Genomic DNA, 24,590 nt, shown 5'->3' on the forward strand with positions numbered 1-24,590 from the left:
TAATGTGTCTGCTTGAGCTAGCCAGCAATTTTGCTCAATGCCCGCCATCAACTTTAAAGGCTTCTTGGGTGGGAACTGTATAAATGAGGTTAATGCTTGTGATATAAAATTGCTATTACATTGTCTTCTTCACAGTGCATGGACTATGTCAGTTCAGGTCACCATGGTTTGGGAGTCTCAAATGCAGCTGTTTTTATGAGCAGTCCATTGTGTTGTGCAAGTACATTTTTGCTGAGGAAGCTCTCTCATTGCTGCTGCAAAGAAAAATATGGTCTGAGCTCCAGTTTTTTTGCCACCCCAAGTGGCAAAAAGAAAAAAAAAAAAGCTGCGATCGGCAGCACTTTAGCGGCTGCTCTGCCGCCCCTCTTCATTCTTCAGTGGCAATTCGGCAGCCAGTCCTTCCCTCTGAGAGGGACTGAGGGACCCACCACCGAATTGCCACCAAAGACCCGGCCGTGCTGCCCCTTTTCATTGGGCGCCCCAAGCACCTGCGTCCTGCGCTGGTGCCTGGAACCGGCCCTGGTCTGAGCACAGCGCTGGGAACCAGGAAAGTAGGGCTGGGGTTTTAAAAATGTAATTTTCTAGCTTTCTTTTAAAGAAAATACAAATACTATCATGTGCCAGCTGGCTCATTAGCAAGGTTTGAGCCCTAGGCCATCAGCACTGCAGTACAAACCTCTGCCACTTGCACTTAAGGACTGACTGTGTTAGTGAGCAGCAGCAGTAGCTGTTATCCTCTGTGAATGAGGCATGACGGTGGGGGTAGGAGAGGTAATGGATGCAGAAGTAGCCCCGTTTTAGAGAGCGTATATGTAACATTGGCCCATACCAGACCGTTAATTTTATGTTCTATCCTTTGGGTTAGTTATTAGCTTGTGACTTTGAGAGCATCTTGCTGGCATCTTCTTCTGGCTCGTTGAATTGAGGGGTGCTTTGGGAAAGTGGTGGGTTTTGGAGTGCACTGAATATGGCAATGGTTTGGCTCTATCTGATCTCTTTTTCAGGGAAACTTCTAGGGCCTTGGTTTCATTGTTGAGGCAGTTCTACTGATGGATCCCTCAAGTCTGAACCTGATCTCTGCCATCTGTAATGTGCTAGATGCCCATAGCTTACATAGCAGTTCTGGAAGAAGAGCCCTGCCTTGAGATAGCATGGATCTGTCCTATTAAGTGCTGTGTAGATCATTCACTGCTAGATGCACCTCAAGGTTCTGGTATTGAAGAGCCAGTGAAGGTTTTGGAGACCCATGTGGCATGCCTTTTCTGGCTGGTCCTGCTTGGGAGAGAGGCTGCTAATAGGTGTATTAGCTGCAACCTTGTGATCTTCCTTTGTAGTCCTCAGATGAGTGACTTGCAGTAGTCCAGTGGAGAGGTGATAGACATATGAACCACAGTAGTCAGATACTCGTCAGAGAGGAAGAGGTAGAGTGCTTTTGGTAACTGTAGACGGGAGAAGTGCTTCTGATGAACAGGTTCAGTGCGACCCCACGGTTGTGCTTTACCTTGCATACCAGTAGGCATGTACTCTCTGAGGGTGAGGTAGTAAAGTTTGCCACCTCTTCAAAGTATTCCTCTCCTCCATCTAAGATCACTTCATGCTTTCCCAGATTTAGCATGAGTCAGGTCTTCTTTATCCAGGTGTCAGTTTCCTTCATGCACTGGCATAGCTCTGACTGCACTGTAAGAGAATCTAGATAACCACCTGGGGTGGGGGTTATCACTATGGTAACTAAGCACCTAAAAAAGAACACCAAGTTCTGCATCATCTGCAGACTGCTGGCTTTGCAGCCCAGGCCCTAGCACTTGCACATTGACGTTAAATAATATCAGCAACAGGACTGGGTGTGGAGGGAGGAGCCACTAGCCATCATGACTCTTGGGGATCTCGCTGAAGGAATGAGCATCACCAGTTTAACCATTACCATTGACTCCCAGAAAGTCTTGTAGGTGGGTCAGCAGCTTCTCCTGTTTGATGGTGTCAAAAACAGCTGAAATATCAGGCAATGTGGGAAGTGTTTTCCTTCTGTCAATCATCGTGGAGAGACCCTACATTAGGCTACCAGTATCCTTTCAGTGCTCTACCCTGGCCTGAAGCCAGATTAGGATGGGTCTTAAGATATTAATAAAAGTTTCCTACCACCTTCTCAGTAATCAAGCCCAGGATTGTGAGATTGGAGACTGAATTCTAATTAACAAGATTGCTACGGCTGAGCAGTTGTGTGTGTGGAGGAGACTGTGGGTTATTGTGATGACGTTTTAATAGAACGGGGATCACATTTTTAAAGGTAGTTGATAGAATGCCTGCTCAGAGGGAGGCACAGTTTATCTTTATAAGCATTTGCCAAGGCATCCCCTGCTTAGCCAGGGAAGGCATGAGTACTGCTTGCATATGGCGTGTCTTTTGCAGCTTCCAGTACTTCCACCCATGGGACTGTGCCAAGTTCCAACAAGGTGGGCAGTGTGAGTGCTCTGGTGTGGTTTTTGCTGGGACTGTCACTGAGTGGTTAGTGGGGTGGGGTGGGGTTTTTGTTTGTTGGTGAAGTGGGAGAAGAGCTCCTAGCAGCTGGAGGTGATGAGGTCTGTGGGTGAGAGGAGGCAGGATGTTTCAAAGTACTTCAGACTGTCCATAGGATCACTGAATCCATCACTGAAATGTAGGCATCTCTGGAGTGGAGTAGGGGAGTTGTGCTCAAGAGCCCACGGCAACAGTGCATAACAGTTGGAGAGGACGTGAAGAATTCCACATCCAATGAAATTGCAGTGGTGTCTGGGAGGCAAAATGTCATTACTGAGGTAGGAATTAAGTTGGGACACTGACACTACCAGAAAGGAGAGAAGCTGTCCTGGAAAGTGCCCACCCTACTCTACTGGGTTCTGACCTAGGGCCATTCAAAACAGAGCGTTCAAGTCCTGATACCCCCCAAGCGTGTTTCCTGGGTCACTTCCTACCCTCGTTCCAGTCCCTCTGGCATCATGCCAGGGTAGGACCTGGGGTCCCTTTTGTGTTCCCTTTGAGTTGTCTCCAGAGTCTCCTCCGCTGGCAACAGCAAGTCATTCCTGTGGTCAACTGGCTTCCCACAACACAGCTAGGAGGCTCAACCAGAGCAGTTTGGAGTTGTGGTGGCTTCCCAGCAGGGGGCTGCCACACCCAAATGCTCTCCTCCTCAGTCCACCCAGAGTGGGCTGAGCTGCTCCCTTTTGAATGCTCCCTTCACCATAGGCTGACCAGATAGCAAGTGTCAAAAATCGGGACAGGAGGTTGGCGGGGGGGGGGAGGGGGAGGAGGGTAATAGGTGCCTATGTGAGAAAGACCCCAAAATTGGGACTGTCCCTATAAAATCAGGACATCTGGTCACCCTACTCCACCAGGAGCATGCCCAGCAGTGGTGAGGGGGGCATGGCCTCTGGGACCCAGAGCAGTCCATTAATCCTCACCTCTCCAGTGTGGGGTTGGTACACCCTGTCACAGGCCCCCAAAGCCATTCAAAATAATGAGATTTTTAAAATAATAAATTTTGGATCTTTATGTGTGTCTTCTGTGTTTTTGAACCTTTAGCTTTCACCTTTCCCAGCTTTCTTCTGCAACACAGAGGGCTAGAAACTTATTTTTTTAAATGAAAGCTGAGATTCTCACATAATCATGTGACTCCAGGAGCTGAGTTTTTAAGAAAGACACCAAATATTGCAAGATCCACAGTTAAAATTGCAAGAGGTGACAACACTGTGACTTGTGTATACTCAAGTAGATTACTCAATTAAATATCCTTGTGATGAATGGGGATTAATAGATTTTTAAGGCTGAAAGAGGCCATTCTGATCATCTAGTCCAGTGGTTTTCAACCTGCAGCCCGTGGGCTGCCTGTGGCCCAATCAGCACACAGCTGTGGCCCATGTGACATCCTCAGTGCCAAAAGGGTAGTATATAGCATGTGTGGATGTTGCCCACATAGCACATAGAGAACTGCATATGTGGCCCACAATGTTAAATAGGTTGAGAACCATTGATCTAGTCTGATCTTCTACATACCACTGACCACAGAATTCCTCCAATGATAGCTTGTGGCTCTACAGTTCTTAACATGCAGTGTTCCCTTTTGAGCTGAGATGATTGTAGAATTCAATTACTGATATTTTGGCTATACCAAGATATCTCAGAACTCTGCCAAATTCTTGACTTTGCTGTTAACACCAACTCAGTAGTTCTACCCCGACAATGGGTTTAGGAAAGTACCAAACTCTTTCTTAGTTGACAGTGATTAAAATGCACAGCAGGAATGCAGTTATGGGCCTTTGTTAATAGTGCAACTGAAATCTGGTGTAGCAAAGGCCTGAGCAGCATAACAGGGTTGTTTTTTAATTTTTGACAGGCATATATGAGCCTGTAGCAAAGTGAGACTTATTGGTGTGGCACTTCCTGCTGGTCATCCTGGGAATTAGCTCTTCCAGCCTGGAGCACCCTCTGCAGGCCAGTGTCTTGCCTGCCGCTGGCCCCCGCCTTGTCCCTCCGAGACCCCGGTGCTCCTCTATGTCAGGGTTCTGCCCCCAGCAGTAACCCACAATCTGGGTCTCCCCACCCAGGGGAACCCCCAACCTTCTATCCCCACCTTGCCTCAGTGGCTACTGCCAGTCCCCATCTAGCCCCTGCTTACTGGGGCAGGCTGCAGTCTGTAAACCATACATACAGCAAGGGAGGCTGAACCAGCTGCCTCTACCTATTCCCAGGCTACACTTCTGTAGCCCCAGTACCTTTTCTGGCCTTTAGCAAGGCCTGCAGCCAGGGGGGGTTTCAGGCTGGAGCTCCCCCAGCTCCTCTGGCCTTCCCCCAGCCCTGCTCTACTCTGGGTACCCTGCTCAGCCAGCAGCCAGGTCCTTCTCTTTCTACAGCTAGAGAAACTCTTACAGCCTCTGGCCCTCAGCCTTCTTATAGGGCCAGCTGTGGCCGCTTCCCCCAATCAGCCTAGCTTTTCCCCGCCACAGTCCTTTCCCAGGGCTGTTTTAAGCCCTTCAGGGCAGGAGCGGAGGTGACCGCCCCACTACAGAGGCCATTGCTCTGCTTCTTATTGGTATGCACTATCCTTGATTAAATTTGCAATGGGTTTGTGTGAATTTAATGCCATTGCAAATGGAGAGCCAGGCAAGCACTGAGGGTCTTGTCAGTTCAAATTGATTGCTTGGAATTGAAGCAGCACAGTAAGTGAAAAATTTAATCAATTCCATTGAATTTCATTTGGCTTCTAAACAAAATGCCAACGGCCTGATATTCTCAAATCTCTGCTGACAAATGGACAATGAGCTTTTCACCAGTGGAAAAATATGCTGCATATTACAAACCTAAGTGCGTGTGAGCTAATGCATGTCAGAGCACATATGGAATGCCTTGCACCAGAGTGTTCATTGTGTAATAAATCTGTGGCTGTGTATGCCATGGATTTATCACCATCGTCATCAGGATAAATAGCATCTATGCAGAACTGAGGATGAAAGCCAGGGCTTTTTGGCTCCCAGAATGCAGGCATTTACCACTTGAGTTAGAGGATAGCCAAGGGCTTGTCTTCACTAGAAAATCCAGTTGTGTTAGAACACAACTTTGAGGAGTTACAAGGCTTTTTTTCAGTATAGACCAGGACAAGTTGTGTTTGACCATTGTCAGCTTCTTGTGCATAAGTCTGTGGTCCAAGCAGGTTGACCCATAGCCAGCTGACATGATGTTAGAGATCCCCTGGCCCTGTCTACACTTACTGCCAAAGTTGCGTTTAACATCATGTTAGTTAACATGACTTCTCCAGATCATGTTCTTACATGACCTAATTTTCTAGTGAAGACAATCCCATTTCTTGAAGTAGTGGCAGATGGCCTGTGGGCCAGCCTCTAGAGAAACAATTGTGATCTCTCTCACTGACCCAGGACATTACATTGGCTTCTGGAAGTCGGTTGCCACTGTTCCCTATGCTCAGGGCGTGTCGTATTGCATGCTGCATAGAGGGGTCAGAGAGATTATTTGTGGTGGGCCAGATCAGCATTTCTCTGGTGGCCCCAGCAATTAATTAAAAGGGGTCGTGGAGTAGTTTCTAGCCCTTATGATTTTGAATGTACTGTAACCTGATGCTGCTTTCTCTGACTGAATTTACAAGACCCTCAGACAGAAACAAAGCAGAAAGGGCCAAATAGTGGTCTCACTGAAATTCGGGTTGCCAGGCATCTGGTTTTCGACTGGAACGCCCAGTCGAAAAGGGACCCTGGTGGCTCCAGTCAGCACCACTGACCAGGACACTAAAAGTCTGATTGGCAACACAGCAAGGCTAAGGGAGGCTCCCTTCCTGCCCTGACTTTGCATAGCTCCCAGAAGCGGCAGCATGTCCCCTCCTCCAGCTTCTAGGCACAGGGTCAATTAGGGGGCTCTGTGCACTGCCCTTGCCCCGAGTGCCGGCTCTGCAGCTCCCATTGGCTGAGAATCATGGCCAATAGAGCTACAGGGGTGAAGCCTATGGATGGGACAGGTGCGGAGCCAGAGGGACATGCTGGCTGCTTCTGGGAGCTGCTTGAGGTAAACACTGTCCATAGCCCACATCCTGCACCTCCTCCCACACCCCAACCCCCTGGCCCAGCCAAGAGCCCCCTTCCACACTCAAACTTGCTCCCAGAGCTTATACCCCACACTTTCTGCTGCACCTCAACCCCCTGCCTCAGCCCTGAGCCTCCTCCTGCACTCTGAACCCCTCTGCCCCAGCCTAGAGCCCCTTCCTGTACTCCAAAGACCTCATTCCTGGCCCCACACCAGAACTTGCGCCCCCAGCTGGAGCCCTCACCCCCTCACACACAAACTCTGCCCCAGTCTGAAGCCCCCTTCTGCATTCCGAACCCTCGGCCCCACCCTCCAGCCCATAGTCCCTTCCTATACCTCAAACCCCAGATACTCAGCCTCACCCCAGAGCCCACACCCCCAGCCGGAGCCCTCACTCCCTCCTTCACCCTTGCCTCAGCCCAGGGGCGGTGCTAGGCATTTTGCCGCCCCAAGCACAGCAGGCAGGCTGCCTTCAGTGGCTTGCCTGCGGAGGGTCAGCTGGTCCCGCAGCTTCGAAGGACCTCTCGCAGGCACTGCGGGAGGTCCTCCTAAGCCGCGGGACCAGTGGACCCCCCACAGGCAAGCCACTGAATCCCCGGGGATGGGGAGCCCCCGCAGGCAAGCCGCCGAAGGCAGCCTGCCTGCCGCCCTCGCGGCACCGGCAGAGCGCCCCCCGCGCCTTGCCACTCCAAGCACGCGCTTGGACGTGCTGGGGCCTGGAGCCGCCCCTGCCCCAGCCCGGTGAAAATGAGCAAGTGAGTGAGGGTGGGAGAGAGCGAGTGATGGAGGGAGGAAGATGAAGTGAGCAGATGCATGACCTTGGAGAAGGGGTGAGGCTTCAGAGCAGGGCAGAGGGCGGGGCAAGGTTGTTTGATTTTCTGCAATCCAAAAGTTCGCAATCCTAACTGAAATCCATGGCAAAACCCCCTGATTTCAATGGGAGCAATCCTGTTAGCTTTAGGGTACGTCCACACTGCAGTTGGGTTGGGTACTGCAGCATGTACCCGAGATAAACATACTTTAGCTAGCTGGTGTGCCAATAGCTGTGAAACGTCACATGCTTCAGTGTGGGTTGTACAAGCCCTCCTGGAACACTCTGTAGTTCTTCAGGCAGCTTGCCCGCACTGAAGTCCATGCTGCTGTGGTTTTACTGCCATTGCTATGTTAGTTAGCTGGATTGAACATGCCTATAAGATGCAATTGCACGCCCCTTCCCAACTGCAGTGCAGACATATCTGAAGAGAGACGTGAGTTGGCCTGCCCTCCTCCTGCCAACCATGTGCACACATCTCTGAGAGGTGTGATCCATGTTATGAACTCTTGCTGTGTTACTGTGTGTCTTTCAATATTGAGTGCTTTTCTTAAAGCCTCAGCTGCTGGAGACAAGTAATCAAGGGAATAGCTCAGCTTTACTTTTCTAACATCACAGTTAACCCTCACAGTTGCAGAGGAAAACTTCAAAATGTGACCCCAGTGCACCCTAAAGGAACAGAAAGAAAGCTCCAAACTTATTCATTTAAAATCTCCTCATTTTTTAGCACTTGGGGTTGGCCTGGCCCATTCACCCCAACTGGTGTTAACTTAACCCTAATGAGGATAATTTTAAATACCTATATGGTTAACTATTTCACTGCTGATTACTTTAGCACGAAGTGTTCAGCTACTCTGGGACTGTAGACAGATAGTTAGCAGAAAAGCAACACAATATTTTTTTTTCAATTACTCCCTGGGATTCACAGTCTAGGAGCCCTCACCAGAGAGCTGTCATGGGCCTGTAGTATGAAGAATGCTTTTGGGCTATTTTATTCTGAATTAAAATAAAATCATAAAATATCTTTAAAACATGAACATATGTTTGGTTTTTTTACTGCACTTCCACTGCAGTCCTAGGACAACGTGATGTGGCTATTAAATTCCAGCTAGTGCATTTGCAGTGCTATAGATATATTACACTCCCTAACTCGGCCTATTTTATCCATTTGAATTTCTGTGTAAAAAGAAACCAGAGGCTATTAAGCTTTGTCTCCCTTCTTGACTCAAGGCTTATAAAGATGCATGCAAAACCTACTCTGATTCAGTGACTGCGGCTAGGTCTACCCTACAAACTTACATCAGTATAATAATGTTACTCAGGAGTGTGAAAAATCCACGCCCCTGAGCAACGCAGCTATACCAACATAACCCATGGTGTAGACAGCGCTATGGCGATGGGTGGGCTTCTCTCGTCAACATAGCTACCACCTCTCACAGAGGTGGCACAACTGCACCAGGGCAGCATTTAAATGTAGACCTGCCCAAAGATGTGCTTATTTCCCTCTAGGCGACTGTTTGATTCTCTCTTGCTGTCCCCTGCTACACCATCTCTGGTCAGTCAGTCATTCAGACTGACTTTTACCCTCGTCTGCCAGAAGAACACAAGTTAACCTGAATGATCCTGCAACTTGACAGGTCTGAAGTAGCTTCCACCTTGTCTGTGAACCAATACTTCCAGGGACACCCGTCACTCTAGACAGTCATGATTCAAGCCATTTGAGTTCAAAGGGACTAGATTAGTAAAACAGCATGGGAGATACATACATATGCTGTCTGTGCAAGCAGTGTGGGTGGGGATGTGAACATACGTCTTACATGACTGATGCTTTTAATTGTTGTCTGCAGTGTTGTTGTAGCTGGGTTAGTCCCAGGATATTAGAAAGACAAGGCGGATGAGGTAATATTTTTTATTGGACCAACTTCTGTGGGTGAGGGAAACAAGCTTTCGAGCTTACACAGAACTCCCACAGGGCTCAAAAGCTTGTTTCACCCACAGAAGTTGGTCCAATAAAAGATATTACCTCACCCATCTTGTCTTTCTGATATTTTTAATAAAGTCCTAGCCCTCGTTCATGTGAGGTGCCTTGTTGACTTCAGTGGACTACTGACATGATCATGTAGTCCTCATTCAGGTAGCAATAGTGTATCAAATCCTACCACCCTTATTTAGCTCCTTACTCAGGCAAAACTCTGGCTTGGATGGGACTGCAGGATTTTGTCTATGGTGCACATTTTGAAATGGGGGCACCCAAGTCTGGGCTGAGGAGCTCAAGTCCAGCATATGGGCGCTTAATGGCGATTTGAGTGTCAAACATTTGGAAAACCTCTTCCCTGCTTACAAATACATTTTGAAAGAAACCACCCTGTCTGGAAAAACCATGTGGATGTCTCACATTTAAAAATGAGATGCACGTTCTGTGTGTGTATGTAAAATATACAAGATTGATAGATTATCCCAGAAATAACTTCCCTTTCTATGTGGCCTTTTGTTCCCAGAACCCAACACCACTTCACAGATTTTATATATAAAATACAGATAAACATTAAATAAAACATCTCTAGACCATAAAACACATTAGTACTTCACAGGTTCTGGCCATGTAGTTAGACTTTGATAAAGGGCTTGCCATGTGATGCTTAACAGATGTCTGAACTCAGACAGTTCTCTGGCTGAAGCCTTCATCTTTGAAGCTTGTACTCAGCTTGTTCCCACTGGGATCTCATTTTGATGGTGCTGGCAGGAGTCTTGCTGAGAGTTTTGTTCCGTGTCCAGTGTGGATGTTCTAATCCCTTAGTTATTCCATGTGTGCACTTTCACCTCAGTCTTGCCTCACTGTGGCCAGATGTCATCAAGGAAATTTACAGTCTAGAGAGGTGTTCTCAGAAACAGGAGCGACTTCAGACAAAAACAAAAGACGAACCATGACACAAGCTTCCTTTTCATGCTGTTACTCAGCATTTTTGAAGAATCACCTCTGCTCTGTTGTTCAGTGTCTTTCCATGTTTCTATTTTTTTTTCCACTAGATAGTTTTAGAAAAATCCTTTAAACTATAAGAAATGAACAGGAATGGCAACCTTTGTATAGGAGCAAGAATTTTCCAAAACCAAAAGTGCCCATCCCCATCAGTAGGATCAAAATCAAATATGTGTGAACCATATTTGTGTGTGCGTATATATGAAATACACATGCACTTTTTACATAATTAAATTAAAAACTCAAACACTGAACTATATACAACATGTCTCGTAAGATGTTAATGTGTGCATTGGAGATAGGTGCAAATACTGAAATAGATCTTGGGCAGTCACTTAACTTCACCTAGGTCCTGAACCTGTAAGGTTCTGTGCACTCTCATTTCCCACAGAAGACATTTGTAGGTGAAGGCACTAAACTATCTTTCAAGTTCTAGCCCTTGCTCACCACCCAGGCCGGGGTGGTGATTAAGCAGCTAATGACATAAGATAACAATGGTTAATAATGTTGTTTTTAAATAGGTGAGGAACAGAGAGATGCACTTCCATTGTATTTTTCATCTCCTAAATTGTTTTGAGGTTAAAGAGTCTGTATCATTGAGCAATAAAGCATGGCATAGACAATACAGTGTGTCTACTGCATGTAAGACTCCCTTCTGATCTTATAGAACTTCAGCTGGTATAACTTACAAACCAAGGAGCTAGAAGAGCAAAGTTGTAACAGGAAAATCAGATAACGTGAGGATGGAAGAGAGCCAGCCCTGCTCTATTTTCTTCTGATTCTTCGGAGTACAAGCCAAACCATTCTTAAAAGATGACTTGATCATGGTCTGTAAGTGTCTAGATGGGGAAGAGTTTTCTGATAGCTGAGGACACTTTAATCAAACAAAGATATAACAAAATCCTGTAGCTGGGAGCTGAAGCTAGACAAATTCAAACTGGAGATAACAAATTTTTATGAGTGAGGGTAATTAACCATTGGAACAACTTTCCTAGGGACATGGTTGATTCTCCATCACTTGAAGTCTTTAAATCAAGCCTGGAGGTTTTTCTGAAAGATAACTTCTAGTTGAACTAGGACATATGGGCTGCTTGCAGGAATCATTGACTAATGAAATTCTATGGTCTGTGGGAAATCAGACTGGATCATCATGAGAGTCCCTTCTGTCCTTACAAATCTGTGAAACTTGTGACTTCCTTGCACCCACCTGTCAGCATAGACTGCCACACATATCACCTCTCAATTTGGTCCTTTAGTTTTAGTCCTATACATGAGGCCTTGGAATTAAGGTTGAATATTAACTGCATTTCCCGGTTTTGAGTGCATGCTTTCTCTTGACTTGAATGCTGTATTGACCTTAGGGGTGAAATCCTGGCTCCATTGAAGTCAAGGGGAGTTCTGTCACTGATTATAGTGGAGCCAGGATTTTACTCTAGATTTGTATGTGTGCAATTTTCTTGACTTGTTTTTCTTTTCTATATAAAAATTCATGTAAAATGTTACTGTCACACTGTCTGGAGTGGCTCTCAGCTGTGAGTGCCAGCCTCAGGGCAGACTGTCAAAAAAGCAGAGCTGAGACCCCAAACTGATTGTGTGTTCTGTAATTAGATTTAACCAACCAAGTAGCAAGTGTGAACTCCTAAACAGTGACGGCTCTAGCAATTTTGCCGCCCCAAGCACGGCGGCATGCCGCGGGGGCACTCTGCTACTTGCCGGTCCCACGTCTCCGGTGGACCTCCCGCAGGCTTCCCTGAGGGGGGTCTGGTTGTCCTGCGGCTCCGGTGGACCTCCCGCAGGCGTGCCTGTGGATGCTCCACCGGAGCCGCGGGACCAGCGGACCCTCCGCAGGCATGCCTGCGGGAGGTCCACCGTAGCTGTCTGCCGCCCTCCCGGCAACTGGCAGAGTGCCCCCCGCAGCGTGTCGCCCCAAGCACGCGCTTGGTGCGCTGTGGCCTGGAGCCAACCCTGCTCCTAAAGCACTATAACAGATTTACCATGGAGTCACAGACAGTCCCCTTGGGCTCTCCAGTCTGTCTTGCCACCCAGGCAACCTGGAATTAGTGATAGATGGTTGATTTACACCAAAAATCACAATAATATTCAGGGCACTCCCAATCTCAAGGACCAGTCCTTTACGTCAGGTCAATCTGCACCTTAGATCTTACTGCAAAGACAATGCATGTAGCCAATCCTATAGTAAACTACCTAAAGATTTATTAACTAAGAAAAGATATGGAGAGTTATTACAAGGTTCAAGCAGGAAAGCATATATATGCAAATGAGTTACAGTCAGTGGTTCCAAAAGGTGACAGAGTTGTAGTAATCTGTCAGCTGTGAAGGTCTTTTAGGGCTAAAAGACAGATTGGCCCTAGGGATCTCTGCTTCTGTTTCATAGCGTCAGCCCTGGGAGAATCCAAGCAACAAAAGAGGTTAAACATTTTCTTATCAGCTATTTTTCTTTCCTTCTTCCAGAATTCAAGCTGATGGCATGAGCCCCTTTGCATGCATCCTCTTCATGAGTGTGAGGAGGCAATTTAAAAAGTCTTCGTATTGCGATGTCCCACAATGGACCATTTAGTTTTGAGAGTCCTTCTTGATGGACGGGAAAACCACTCCTGACTAGATTCACAGCTTCAGAGCAAACATTTTTTACAGTTACAAAGCAAAACTTAAATATGACCTTATAGCATGTGAGAAAGATATAAATGAGATTAATGCATGCAGCAGCCTACACATATTTCTTAACATCTAAACACATTGTTATAAGTCCAGTACACATCGTAACCATACTAAGACGCAGGTGAAACAGACTGGTTTCCAGTAATGAATTTGTCAGTGCTCAGTGGAGGCTTACAGCCTTGACAAAAGCTGGCATCTGGTCTGCTGACCGCACCCCTCTGGCACCGGTTAAAGCTACCTGGAGGGTGGCCAAAGGGCCATTGCAGCCATGCCTGTGCCACGTCCCGCATTTTTCTGTGCCACATCCTCTACAAAAAGAACAGGAGTACTTGTGGCAACTTAGAGACTAACAAATTTATCTGAGCATAAGTTTTCGTGGGCTAGCTCACGAAAGCTTATGCTGAAATAAATTTGTTAGTCTCTAAGGTGCCACAAGTACTCCTGTTCTTTTTGCACATACAGACTGACACGACTGCTACTCTGAAACCTATCCTCTACAAAGTGGGCTGGGATGGGAGAGGGGGGTTCAGATGCCAGTCTGACGTTCTGTGCCCCAGCAAAAGTCTCCCAGGGCCAACTCTGCCTGGTTTAGCCCTGCTTTGCTGTATTCTATGTGCAAGGGTGCAAGCAGACGTGTGCACATGCGCTAAAAAGAGAAATGGTAAAGCATAACCCCTCCCCACAATGTGGATGCTGGCAGTTTGCAAAAATTGAATGCAAGTTTAAACAGCTAGCACTCTTCACAAGCATTCTCGGCTCTCATTCCAGCTGTACCATGCAGATAATCATTTACAAGAAACTGCTAGCAGGGGGCCTGTAGATTAGTTGAACAGCTGGCTGACCTCTTGGTCACCATAGCAACATCTGTCTAAGTGAGGTTGGCAGGTTCTCTAGTCTGAGGTAATTTATTAAATCAAGTAGTTTGTCGGGATTGCAGAACTGGGGAATGTTTGGAAGGATTATTATTTCTGGTTTTGTTTGTGTGTATGTGTTCATTTGTAGGGGAAGGATGTAAGGTGGGCTGTCCCTTTCTTCCTGGCAAAGCGTGTTTATTGGGGCAGACACACAGCGAATCCATTTCATGTTCTCTGGTCCAGCAGACCTGCTGCAAGCATGACAATGAGCTTGGGAAGAAAAAGAAGCTTTCATTTGTTAGCTTAGACAAATGTAGGGTTGCCAACTGTCTGTTTGCAGAAAACCAAACATCCTTGTGCTGCCACCTGCCCCGCCCCCTCTCTGAGGCTCCACCCCATCCCTTCCCCAAGGCTCCGCCCCCACTCTCTGCCTCCCCCATCCCTCCATTGCTCGCTCTCCTCCTCCCTTTCTCACACGCTCATTTTTGCTGGGCTGGGGCAGGCAATTGGGGTGCGAGGGGGGAGTGAGGGCTCTGACTGGGGGTGCAGGCTCTGGTGAGGCCAGAGATGAGGGGCTGGGAGTATGGGAGGGGGCTCTGGGCTGGAAGTGTGGGCTCCAGAGTGGAGCCAGAAATGAGGGGTTCAGAGTGCAGGAGGGGGCTCTGAGCTGGGGCAGGGGGTGGGTTTGTGGGAGGGGGTATGGTCTCTGTAGGATGGGGGTACAAGCTCTGGGGTGGGGCCAGGGATGAGGAGTTTGGGATGCAGGAGGAGGCTCCGGGCTGAGGGGTTCAGAGTGCAGGAGGAGGCTCAGGGCTGGGGTGGGGGTTGAGGTACGGGAGGGGGTGCAGGGTATGAGCTCCAGAAGGGAGTTTGGGTGCAGGATGGAGCTTAGAGCAGGGGCTTTGGGGCAGCGTTCGGGATCCAGGCAGCGCTTACCTCAGGCAGCTCCCAGAAAGCTGCTGGCATTTCCCTCTGTCTCCTAGGCTCAGGGTTGGTCAGGCAGCTCTGCATACTGCCCTCACTTGCAGGCACTGCCCCCGCTTGCAGGCGCTGCCCCCACAGCTCCCATTGGCCAGGAATCGCCATCAATGGAAGCTGCGGAGCCGGCGCTGGGGTGGGGAGCAGTGCTCAGAGCCCCCATTGCCACCCCTACACCTAGGAGCCAGAGCAAGATGCTAGCAGCTTTCTGGAAGCTGCACAGAACTGGGCAGGCACTGTCTGTCCTGCTGCAGGCAGCCAACCAGACTTTTTATGGCCTGACCGGAGCCACCAGGGTCCCTTTTCTACCAAGCGTTTCGGTTGAAAACTGGACACCTGGCAACCGTAGACAAATGCCTACCAGAAGGATGGCTAAGAATTCCAAAGGATGTATCCTGTCAGAAGTGTCCACTAGAATCGGGTTGGAACTGAAGTGTTCGGGGCATGGGGGGAGCAGGGTGTTGGTGGTGGGAAGACAAAGCAGCAAGGTGGTAATTAGAATGCTGTACACTTAAAGTCTGAAATCTTATCAACTACCAGGACTAGACTATCTATACACTGTTAAAAAACTGGGGTTGTGTTTGGCACTATTTTCTAACTCTCTATCTGCAATGGTTCATGAGATAATTGTACCTTAAAATGGCCAATGGTCTCTTGGACCAAGCAAAATACAGTCTGTTTTCCATAGAAGATAGGATGCTTTTAGCAACCTTAACAGCCTGCACCATTTACCCACTGCTCTTCCAGTACTGGCTGGAACCAGGAAGGGGAAAGTCCATGTAAACATGAGAAATGATGAAGCGGGAAGGGAATATTATGCACATCTTTCTAATCTGAAAGTTCAGTATTTGAATTCATTTGGAGGTTTGGGTCAGATCTGACTTTATCCAAATTACTTTGCTAATCCTTAGTTTAGACACTCAGATTTCAAGTACCTGGTGATCTGTACTGCTATTCTCTAGCACGTTTCCTTTGTCACGGAGAATATTGTACCCATCAGTCAGAAGGAGCTGCTCCCTTTCCAGTACCATGTATCCCATTAATAGTTCCAGACTTGTGGCCATGGATACAGGTCTTTTGGATGGAGACAGACCTTTAGGATATTTCACAAGTGTTGGCTGCACTGTCAGTTTGCTAACAAACTTATTTGTACATAAGTACACATATTTCGCCCTTTAAACATCAATATAAATGCACCCAACGCCAATATGTGCTTTTACTGACTTCTTCCTTGATCAACAAATAGAAATTTATGGTTGTTTGAATTCACAGGTCTCATCAACCAGCTTTACAGGAAGTAGTTAGACTGTCACGTAGAGAAGAACGGGGCCTCAAAAAATTATAAACAGAAAGTACCCAAGGCATGCACACAGCCTCCCAGGAACAACAAAATAGCAGGGTCTGGCCTGTTGTCCTTAATCTTTGTGGATCCATGACTAAAACAGAACAAAATTTTGGGCCTCAGTGAGCTCTAGCAAACTATCTAATTAATACTCACATTGTGGCATGCTGGATTGGGTTATCCCTAAACCATCCCTAACTGGATATGTCTACAGTGGAGCTGGGGGTATAAATTCTAGCTTGAGGTGACATACCTATGCTAGCTCTTATTGAATGAACGTGCTACAAACAGAAGTGGGAGGGACTAGCTGCCATGAGTGCAGTCTCCTCGAAGATCATAGGTACGTACTCAGTGTGGTTAGCCCCTCCCATTGCTTGCACCACCACAGCTACAATCCTGTTTTTAGCACGCTAACTCGTATGTCTCCTCAAGTTGAGATTTACATCTTCTAGCTCTAGTGTCTTTCTGGCATACTTAGGAAGCCTTGTCACATGAATCCATGCAGGTACTGCCTCCAAGCCTGTGTGTCTTTTGAATTCACAATGATACTTGTGATGATATGTGCTGTAGTAAAACATCTGCATTCCAGGGACGCTGTCAATAAATCAGTTTCTCCTTGTTTTAGCTGCATTTTGGATCATGTTTTATTCCCTTTGCTGTGCCTGTCTACTGCACTTTGGTCACAGGGTATTCAGGTTTATGAAAATCCTGCTGTCTTGGAGAGTCTCATTAAGTAAGCCAGTGCTCTGGGTGTGTTTTGGTAGGGTTTCCCAAGAGCAACGTTTCAGGATATAGTACGTAGTGACACAGCCTCAGTTCTGAGGAAGCTTCAGTTTTCAGAGATCAGGAGAACTGGGTAAAATAAGAACCAACCAGAACCTTTATCCAGTGCTGAAATCCAACCCAAACCCTTAACGAGGGTCTGAAAAGATCAGAGAACCCTTTCTGACAAAAATGAAATGTTATAGTTTCACCTGCCTCTACACTTCATGGACAAAAAGAACAGGAGTACTTGTGGCACCTTAGAGACTAATAAATTTATTTGAGCATAAGCTCCATCAACTTCATGGACAGAATCAAAAGTGATGACACTGCAAGGGGTGACTGGTCAGGACTCAGGTATGTTGGCAAAGCTGTAATGGATGGTTCAGGACTGGAATAGCAGTAGGTGCTGATAGCAGAACTATTGGTAAAGAGGTTGTGGTAAGTATGTAGAGCACATGCCTGATTATTCCTGTCTCCAGCACTGTAACAGGGACAATAGTGGGAAAAAAAATTTACTCCTTCCTGACACCTTCTTTGCCAAGGGCTGTGTAAGCAATGGGTACTGAGTTTCCCTCCCTGCTCTGGAAGTGACTCTTTTAGGAGAGGATGTTAGTGTAGGAAGCGGGTTGGAATGGGGAGTCTTGCAATGCTGTTGCCCATGTTGTAATAAATGAGATTTCAAGGTCCAGTCCTGCTTCCAATGGAAGCTTTGCCATTGACTTCAGCAGCTGGAGGCTTAGGACTTTTTAGGTATGTCTACACCAGGGGTAGGCAACCTATGGCACGCGTGCCAAAGGCGGCACACAAGCTGATTTTCAGTGGCACTCACACTGCCTGGGTCCTGGCCACCGGTCCGGGGGCCTCTGCTTTTTAATTAAATTTTAAATTAAGCTTCTTAAACATTTTAAAAACCATATTTACTTTACACGTCTGATGAAGTGGGTATTCACCCATGAAAACTCATGCTCCAATACATCTGTTAGTTTATAAGGTGCCACAGGACTCATTGTTGCTTTTTACAGATCCAGACTAACATGGCTACCCCTCTGGTACTTGACAATAGTTTAGTTGTATATTATAGACTTAGAGAAAGAGACCTTCTAAAACGTTAAAATGTATTACTGGCACACGAAACCTTAAATTAGAATGAATAATGGCACAGCACAGCACTTCTGAAAGGTTGCTGACACCTGGTCTACACTGTACACTAAGCCTGGGCTCAGACTCAGGTTCGAGCCCAAGCCTCCCTTCCAACCACACAGAAATTAGTCTGACTCAGGCCCGTGGACCCTAGTAGGGGGCTGGGTCAGATCCCACGTTTGTGACATGAGTCGGAGTCCAGCCCCTCTGCAGTGTGAAAGCAGCTCAAGTCCATGTTGTCAGACTTGGGCATGGAGAGTCCACCAACACTATCTCACAGTATGGACAGAATGTATAACATGGAAGTGTTTATGGAATTATCATGACACACAATACCTACATATGTATAAGAAATACCACACACACAACCACCTCAGATACCATTTCATTCCCCCTCATGGATGGGACCGGGCATATCTATTATGTAGGCACACAAAACATCCCTGATTTCCAATGCATGCCAGGAATTCAGGACTGGCACCAGCCTTGACAGGCACACTGTCTGGGTGTGTGTACCAGTTCAGGAATCTAGCAGTGTCCTGAATCTACTCCTGGCGAAAAGAGTCCCTCTTCTCCTCACAAGCAGTGTGTAGGGTGCAGCAAGCCACAATAATGCAGACTGTGTGACACTGGCATCCATACAGTTTGACAGGCAGTGCCAACAGGATTTAATCTGCCAAATGCACATTCCACCATCATCCTACAGCTACTGAGTGTGTAGCTGAACCTTCTTTTGCCAGGTCTTCTGAACTCAGGATATGGTTTCATAACGGTGGGGATAGTGACTCCATTTATAACCATGTCATTTGGTGGGAATAATGTCCCAGCTTCTCCATGAAGGTAAAGTGCCCATTTCTGGAACACCCTGGCATCACAAACCCTGCCAGTGCATCCAACGTGAGGGTCCATGAATCTGCCCCTTTGGTCAACCAGGGCCTGCATAATGATGGAGTAGCACCCTTTGTGGTTTATGTGCTCCTTGTAGTGGGCAGACTATGGGCACGTGAATCCCATCAGCGGCACCAGTGCAGTTTGGAAAGCCCCAGTCTCAAAAAGCCAGCAATTATTTCAGGAATATTTGTAATGCCTGCCCCCTTTTGGTAAATCTCAGTCCCCTGATCACCTCACAAATTCTGCCAACAACAGAACCGCAACTGATTTGCCAGCTCCAAATGTGTTAGCCACATACCTGTAGCCGTCTGGGGCAACCAGCTTCCAGGTGGCTCTCAGTGACCTGCTTCTGGATGGGCATAGCTGCCTCATGTGGGTGTCCTGACACGGGAGGGTAGTGACAAGCTCATCACAAACCTCCAGGAACATCCACTTCTTCATGTGAAAATTCTGACCATGCTATTGGTCATCCCAGGGCTGCATGATGGTGTGATCCCCCAGTCTGTGCTGGTGGTCCTGCTCTAGAAGTGCTGGTTGACAGAGGGGGAATCTGCAGTTAAGGCAACAACACGCATGAGCAGCAGCACCACCTGGTTCACAGCCGGCATTTCAGTATTCCCCTCCAGAGATGTCTCTGGCAGTTCAAAAACTGCTGCCAAAATGCTTACCAGCATGTTGCATATGCTCCGTCTTTGTCCTGAAGTAGGAGGGACAGCATGAGGTGGAGCTGTTCTTCCAGCAGGGCAGGATACATGTTGGCTCTGGCTGCAGGGAGTGTGTAACACAAAATGGCTCAGCTGGATGTGATTGTGGTCAAACACCACCCAAAACTCTTCCAACTAGCTCCCGCGGGCAAGTTCTCTGATGACTCACTGGGGAGGGTTTGCAGCAGAGGGCCTTTGGAACCTTGGGATAAGATAGTAAATGCCCACAGAAGCTGGAGTTCTGATTCAGGTCTGCGGAGTGCAGTACGGGCATGCCAGCATGGTTGTGAGGCCTGAGTTTCTACTGCAGTGCGGATGCTCTAGCAGGCTTGAAAACACAAGTTCACAAACCTGGGCCCTGCAGACTCGGACTGCGTGTGCAGTGCAGAGATACTCTCAGTCTCCAGAGCTGATAGTTATCAGCACTAAATTGACTTTAAATTGACTTTAAAATGTTTATAGTAAAAACAGAGTGGGCAGAGAGCATGTCTGTTTCAAAGCCAAGATAAGATCTGGGAAGGGGACACCTGAACCTTCCACTTTGCACACCCTCTCTATGCGATAACGAGTGGGTGAACCTCAATAGGCATGATGTGAAGGGCATCTGAACCAATGTAAAATATTATGCAAACAATATTGGAACCTTAGGGTTTTGGTTCAGTGTTCAGTTGAAGTTCTGGGTGAAGGACGAAGTCAGATTTCATTACATTTCAATAGGTTTTCCTGGCCTTACTAATTTAGGATCTGCTTCTGCTCCTACTGAAGTTAGTGAGAGATGAGAACATCTATTTATTTTCCTAGAAGTTTTAGTTGTGCAAAGAATACATAATCAGGCTCTTAATGTTACAAAGGGGATAAAAAGATACTGACTGAGTATGAAAAACTAGAAACAATTTTGGCTAAAAAACATTCCAAATGTTTTTATTTATACAACAGATTTAAAAAGTAATAATGTGAGACTCATAATCTCTAGATGACTTACTTGTAGCCATTTATCCTTAAATTAATGGCTCTGAAAAGATTGTTACCACTGCCAGAACCATGTGCAATGTTCATGCATCTATAATGCTAGAGAACGAAAGCAGCTGTTACTCTCCCAGGGCTTGGAAGTGCAAAACTAACTATTGGAGGGACATTGAGTGATTGCAGAACATTTGAAGAGACATGCTTAAATGGCTTGTGCCTGGAATTTAAGCTGTGTTTTTGGGGAGTATGTCAGTTTTACCAAACCTAAAAGGAATGGAAATTCAAAAAGAAAAAAGTTTCAGAGTTTGTTTTGACTAGTGAAAATTTCCCCTCCGGTGTTTGAAATTCAAGAGCATGAGGTTGTGTGAGAACCAGGAAGTGAAACTGATTGTATCCATCTCTAATATTTTTTTGAATTACACTACGCTCTTGGAATCAATTATATCTTTTAGCAATGAGTTCCACCAGTTAACTATGCATTGTATTGAAAAAGTATTTCCTTTTAATGATGTTTGTTGCCTTTCAATTTTGTCGAACATCCTCTTGCTCTTGTAGTATGAGATAGAGTAATCTGAGCCCCTGACTGATGATCACTATAGCATTCATTGTTTTCTGGACCTTTATTATGTCCCCTCTTCTATTCATATCCTTTCCAAACTAAGCAATCTTAATCTTTTTAACTTCTCCTCAACCCTGTAATAATTTTTGTCATCCACTGCTGAAAGTTTTCTATTGCTGCTAATACTTTTGGAGATTGGTTTGACAAAACTTACACTCTCACCATGGAAAATGTATTTATATAATGGCATTGCAGTAGTTTCAGTATTCTCTGTCTCTTTCTTCATGTATTCCAATACGTTGCATGCTGTTTTCCCTCCTCTGCACATCAAGTGCAGGGTTTCCTTGATCTGTCCACGGGGATGTTCAGGTACTTACTCTGAGTGGTTACAGTGAATTTAGAATCCATTAGTGTGCATGAGTAATTCAGTTCCTTCCAGGGTTTATTACCGTGTACTTGTCCACACTGAATTTCATTTGCCTTCATGTTGCCCAATTATCTAGCTCTTTTAGGTCTCTCTGAAATCTTGGGGTTGCTTTCTTTTGGAAATAGCAGGAAATTTGTTACCCTAAATCTTCAGAATCCTTCAGGATCTGCAGAGGCTTTAGGTTCTCTGCGTTGCTTCCCATCCCACCTGTATGACTCCTGCAATAGCTGTGCTACTAGGGACTGCTCCATAGGCTGTTGCCCTCAGGCATCCTCTAAAGGGGAGTCCCATTGCAGAAGCAGAAACCTGATCAAGACTAACACTGAGGAAATCAGAATTAATGTGCACAGGGGATCCCAGTATCCGTGGATCACCCACCTCTGTGGGGTTAGGAGAAGGTGGGAATGATGCCATAAAATCCACCTTTCTGTGTTTTCCCACAGAGTTGGGATCCTACAGATTTCCGTCGCTTCTTCACACAGAAGTAGAGAAAACTATTTGGCCATTATATCCAGCTGGGCATGGCATGGCTTGTGCCATCAGACTCCGCTGCTGTATATAATTTGTTCTGGTTTTTAAATTCCTAATGTTGCACAGACACCAATAGTCCCTTTGTGTTTTTAAGCAAATAGTTTACCACTGTTTTTTCTCTTCAACCGAAACCTCTTTCTGCTCCAGTTTTTTTCAGTGGGGGCTGAAGCTGTGTTCTTGTCTTGCTCCACTTCCAGTGTCTGTACTGATAGTTGTCAAATGTCAGCATTACGCTGTGTTGGATATGTAATTGTGTAATCTACATTCTTGGGAAAGCAAGCTAATACCTAAGATTGCTACATAGACATAGGTGGTGAAATCTGTACCTGTTCTATGAACAGAGAATGGAATTCAGGTTCCAGGACTGTCATGCTTGCACCTGAAACCCAGCATTAAATTCACTCCATGTGACTGTGGGAGCCGTTATTGACAACTGGCTCATCAATGGCTTTTCTCAACCACTTGAACAAATATTTTTCTTCGACCACATCAGCTGGAATCTGCTGGCAAAACCACATCTCCTGTGAATTGGGAGAGCATTCAGGCAGATGAAGTCTAGCCCACTCTGTATAATAGGCGCTAAACATGATTTGGCTCTGTCTACACTGGCAGCCAAACTATTTTCAACCCAAGTGGTAAGTGGGTTGTGTTGTTGACATGTCAGTGCTGAGTCGTAGTGTTGACAGGACTTCTGTTCGGGTTCTTACACAGCCCTCATCACCATTGTATCTGCGCATCTGCCAGAGTGCACTAGGGTTATGTGCACTTGGAGATGAATCTTAGCTCGAGGAGACATATTTGTGTGAGGTCTGATCAAGCCAGCATGCTAAAAATGAATTGTAGCTGCTGCAGTGTGACTGATGGGAGGGGCTAGCTGCCCCGAGTATGTACGCATATGAAATGCTAGGCACATACTCAGGGCAGTTAGCCGAGGCTGACCAGACAGCAAGTGTGAAAAATTGGGACGGGGTTGCGGGGTAATAGGAGCCTATATAAGAAAAAGCCCCAAATATCGGGACTGTCCCTATAAAATCAGGACATCTGGTCACTGTATGTTAGCCTCTCCAGGCAGTTGGGCTACGCTCTGCTTTTTTGCATGCTAGTTGGATGAGAGCGCAGGTCTGTCTCCTCATGCTGGGAATCACACTGCCAGCTCCAAGTACAGGGAAGCCCACAGTGTATGCCATTGTGTGTCACGCTGAATTTACTTCTGACAAGTTAGTACGCCCCTCTCCCATGTGCACTGACACACATATCTGTTCTAGGTGACTAGAGTCCCCCAAGCAGAGAAGAGCAGCCTGAGGGGTTTGGATGAAAAGGCTTACCTGTCCTCCAAGCTGTTGAAGGCCGGAGAAGACCCATACCGACAACATGCTTTTAACCAGATGGAGAGCGACAAACTCAGCAGTGACCGGCCCATTCGAGACACAAGGCATTACAGGTACCACACTACCCTTGTTCAAAGCCAGGGCCACCTTCTTGTGCTGAGGCCTCTCGGTTCCTGTTACCCCGACATCTCTGTGTTGTCATGCACCCTGTTAGTGAAGAACAGTTTGTGTGCATTGGCAGGGTCTCCTTTTCACCTAGCTTTCTGTCTCTTCAGCAGGATATTGGGGATCTTGAATGAAAACACACAGATCCCTGCTGTTCCAGTGCTGCACCATCCCCCATTGCTATGCTGTGCCAATAGCCTTAACCCAGACCTCCAGCTCCATCTTGTTATTTCAGCCCTGCATAGCCCTGTCATTGCAACTCGAACCACCCAGCCTGCACCTGTCCTTCTTGACTCCTCCCACAGATTTCCCAGTGAACCTCCATCCCGACCTGCAACACACTCTGTTAGTCCAGACCTGCCCTTCTTCCCGAACACACCTCGCCTCTCATGCCCTCACCCTCTCTGGCCTGCAGTGTTTTGGAGCAGTGAGAGCCAGTCTTTCCACACTGTGTGGTGGGTTTGGAATGTGTGCAGATGGGTTCCGATGAGACCAACACGTTTATTTACTATTCACACCAGACATTTTTCATACATTTTGCAAAACACCCGCACTCCTGGCTTTATTTCACGGTGGGAAAATTCATTCTCCTGACTAACATTCTCCTTAAGCCATTAATATCTTCACTGTCTTAAACTGGTACAATGATCTTCCATTTCTATAGTACCTTTCACCCGAATGTGTAACACAGGGCTTTGATGACTGTATGTTTGATGATGGCAGGTGTGGTACAAGGGCCTGAATAGAAATAGACCCACTCTACTCACTTCTGAAATGAGCCTTTGGGGTGGAATGCAGACGCTGCCTGACACTGCACAGCAACACTACTCAACAGATTAGGGTTAGAAGGGAAACTGCATAGGGAATGTATAGAGCAAGGGAGTAAAATTACCTAAACTGGAATCAGTACTC

General features: G+C 46.7%; 1 protein-coding gene across 1 annotated transcript in view; it reads left to right on the forward strand.

Annotated features, from left to right (window-relative positions):
• The window catches only part of GALNT16 (polypeptide N-acetylgalactosaminyltransferase 16), a 122,509-nt gene that overhangs the window by 34,178 nt on the left and 63,741 nt on the right, over positions 1–24,590 (forward strand). The window contains exon 2 of the mRNA XM_032774803.2: positions 23,451–23,626. Coding sequence (XP_032630694.1) covers positions 23,451–23,626 — 176 coding nt within the window. The remainder of the gene's footprint in view (positions 1–23,450; positions 23,627–24,590) is intronic.

This window comes from Chelonoidis abingdonii, chromosome 4 (genome assembly GCF_003597395.2).
Source record: "Chelonoidis abingdonii isolate Lonesome George chromosome 4, CheloAbing_2.0, whole genome shotgun sequence".
Taxonomy (NCBI): domain Eukaryota; kingdom Metazoa; phylum Chordata; order Testudines; family Testudinidae; genus Chelonoidis; species Chelonoidis abingdonii.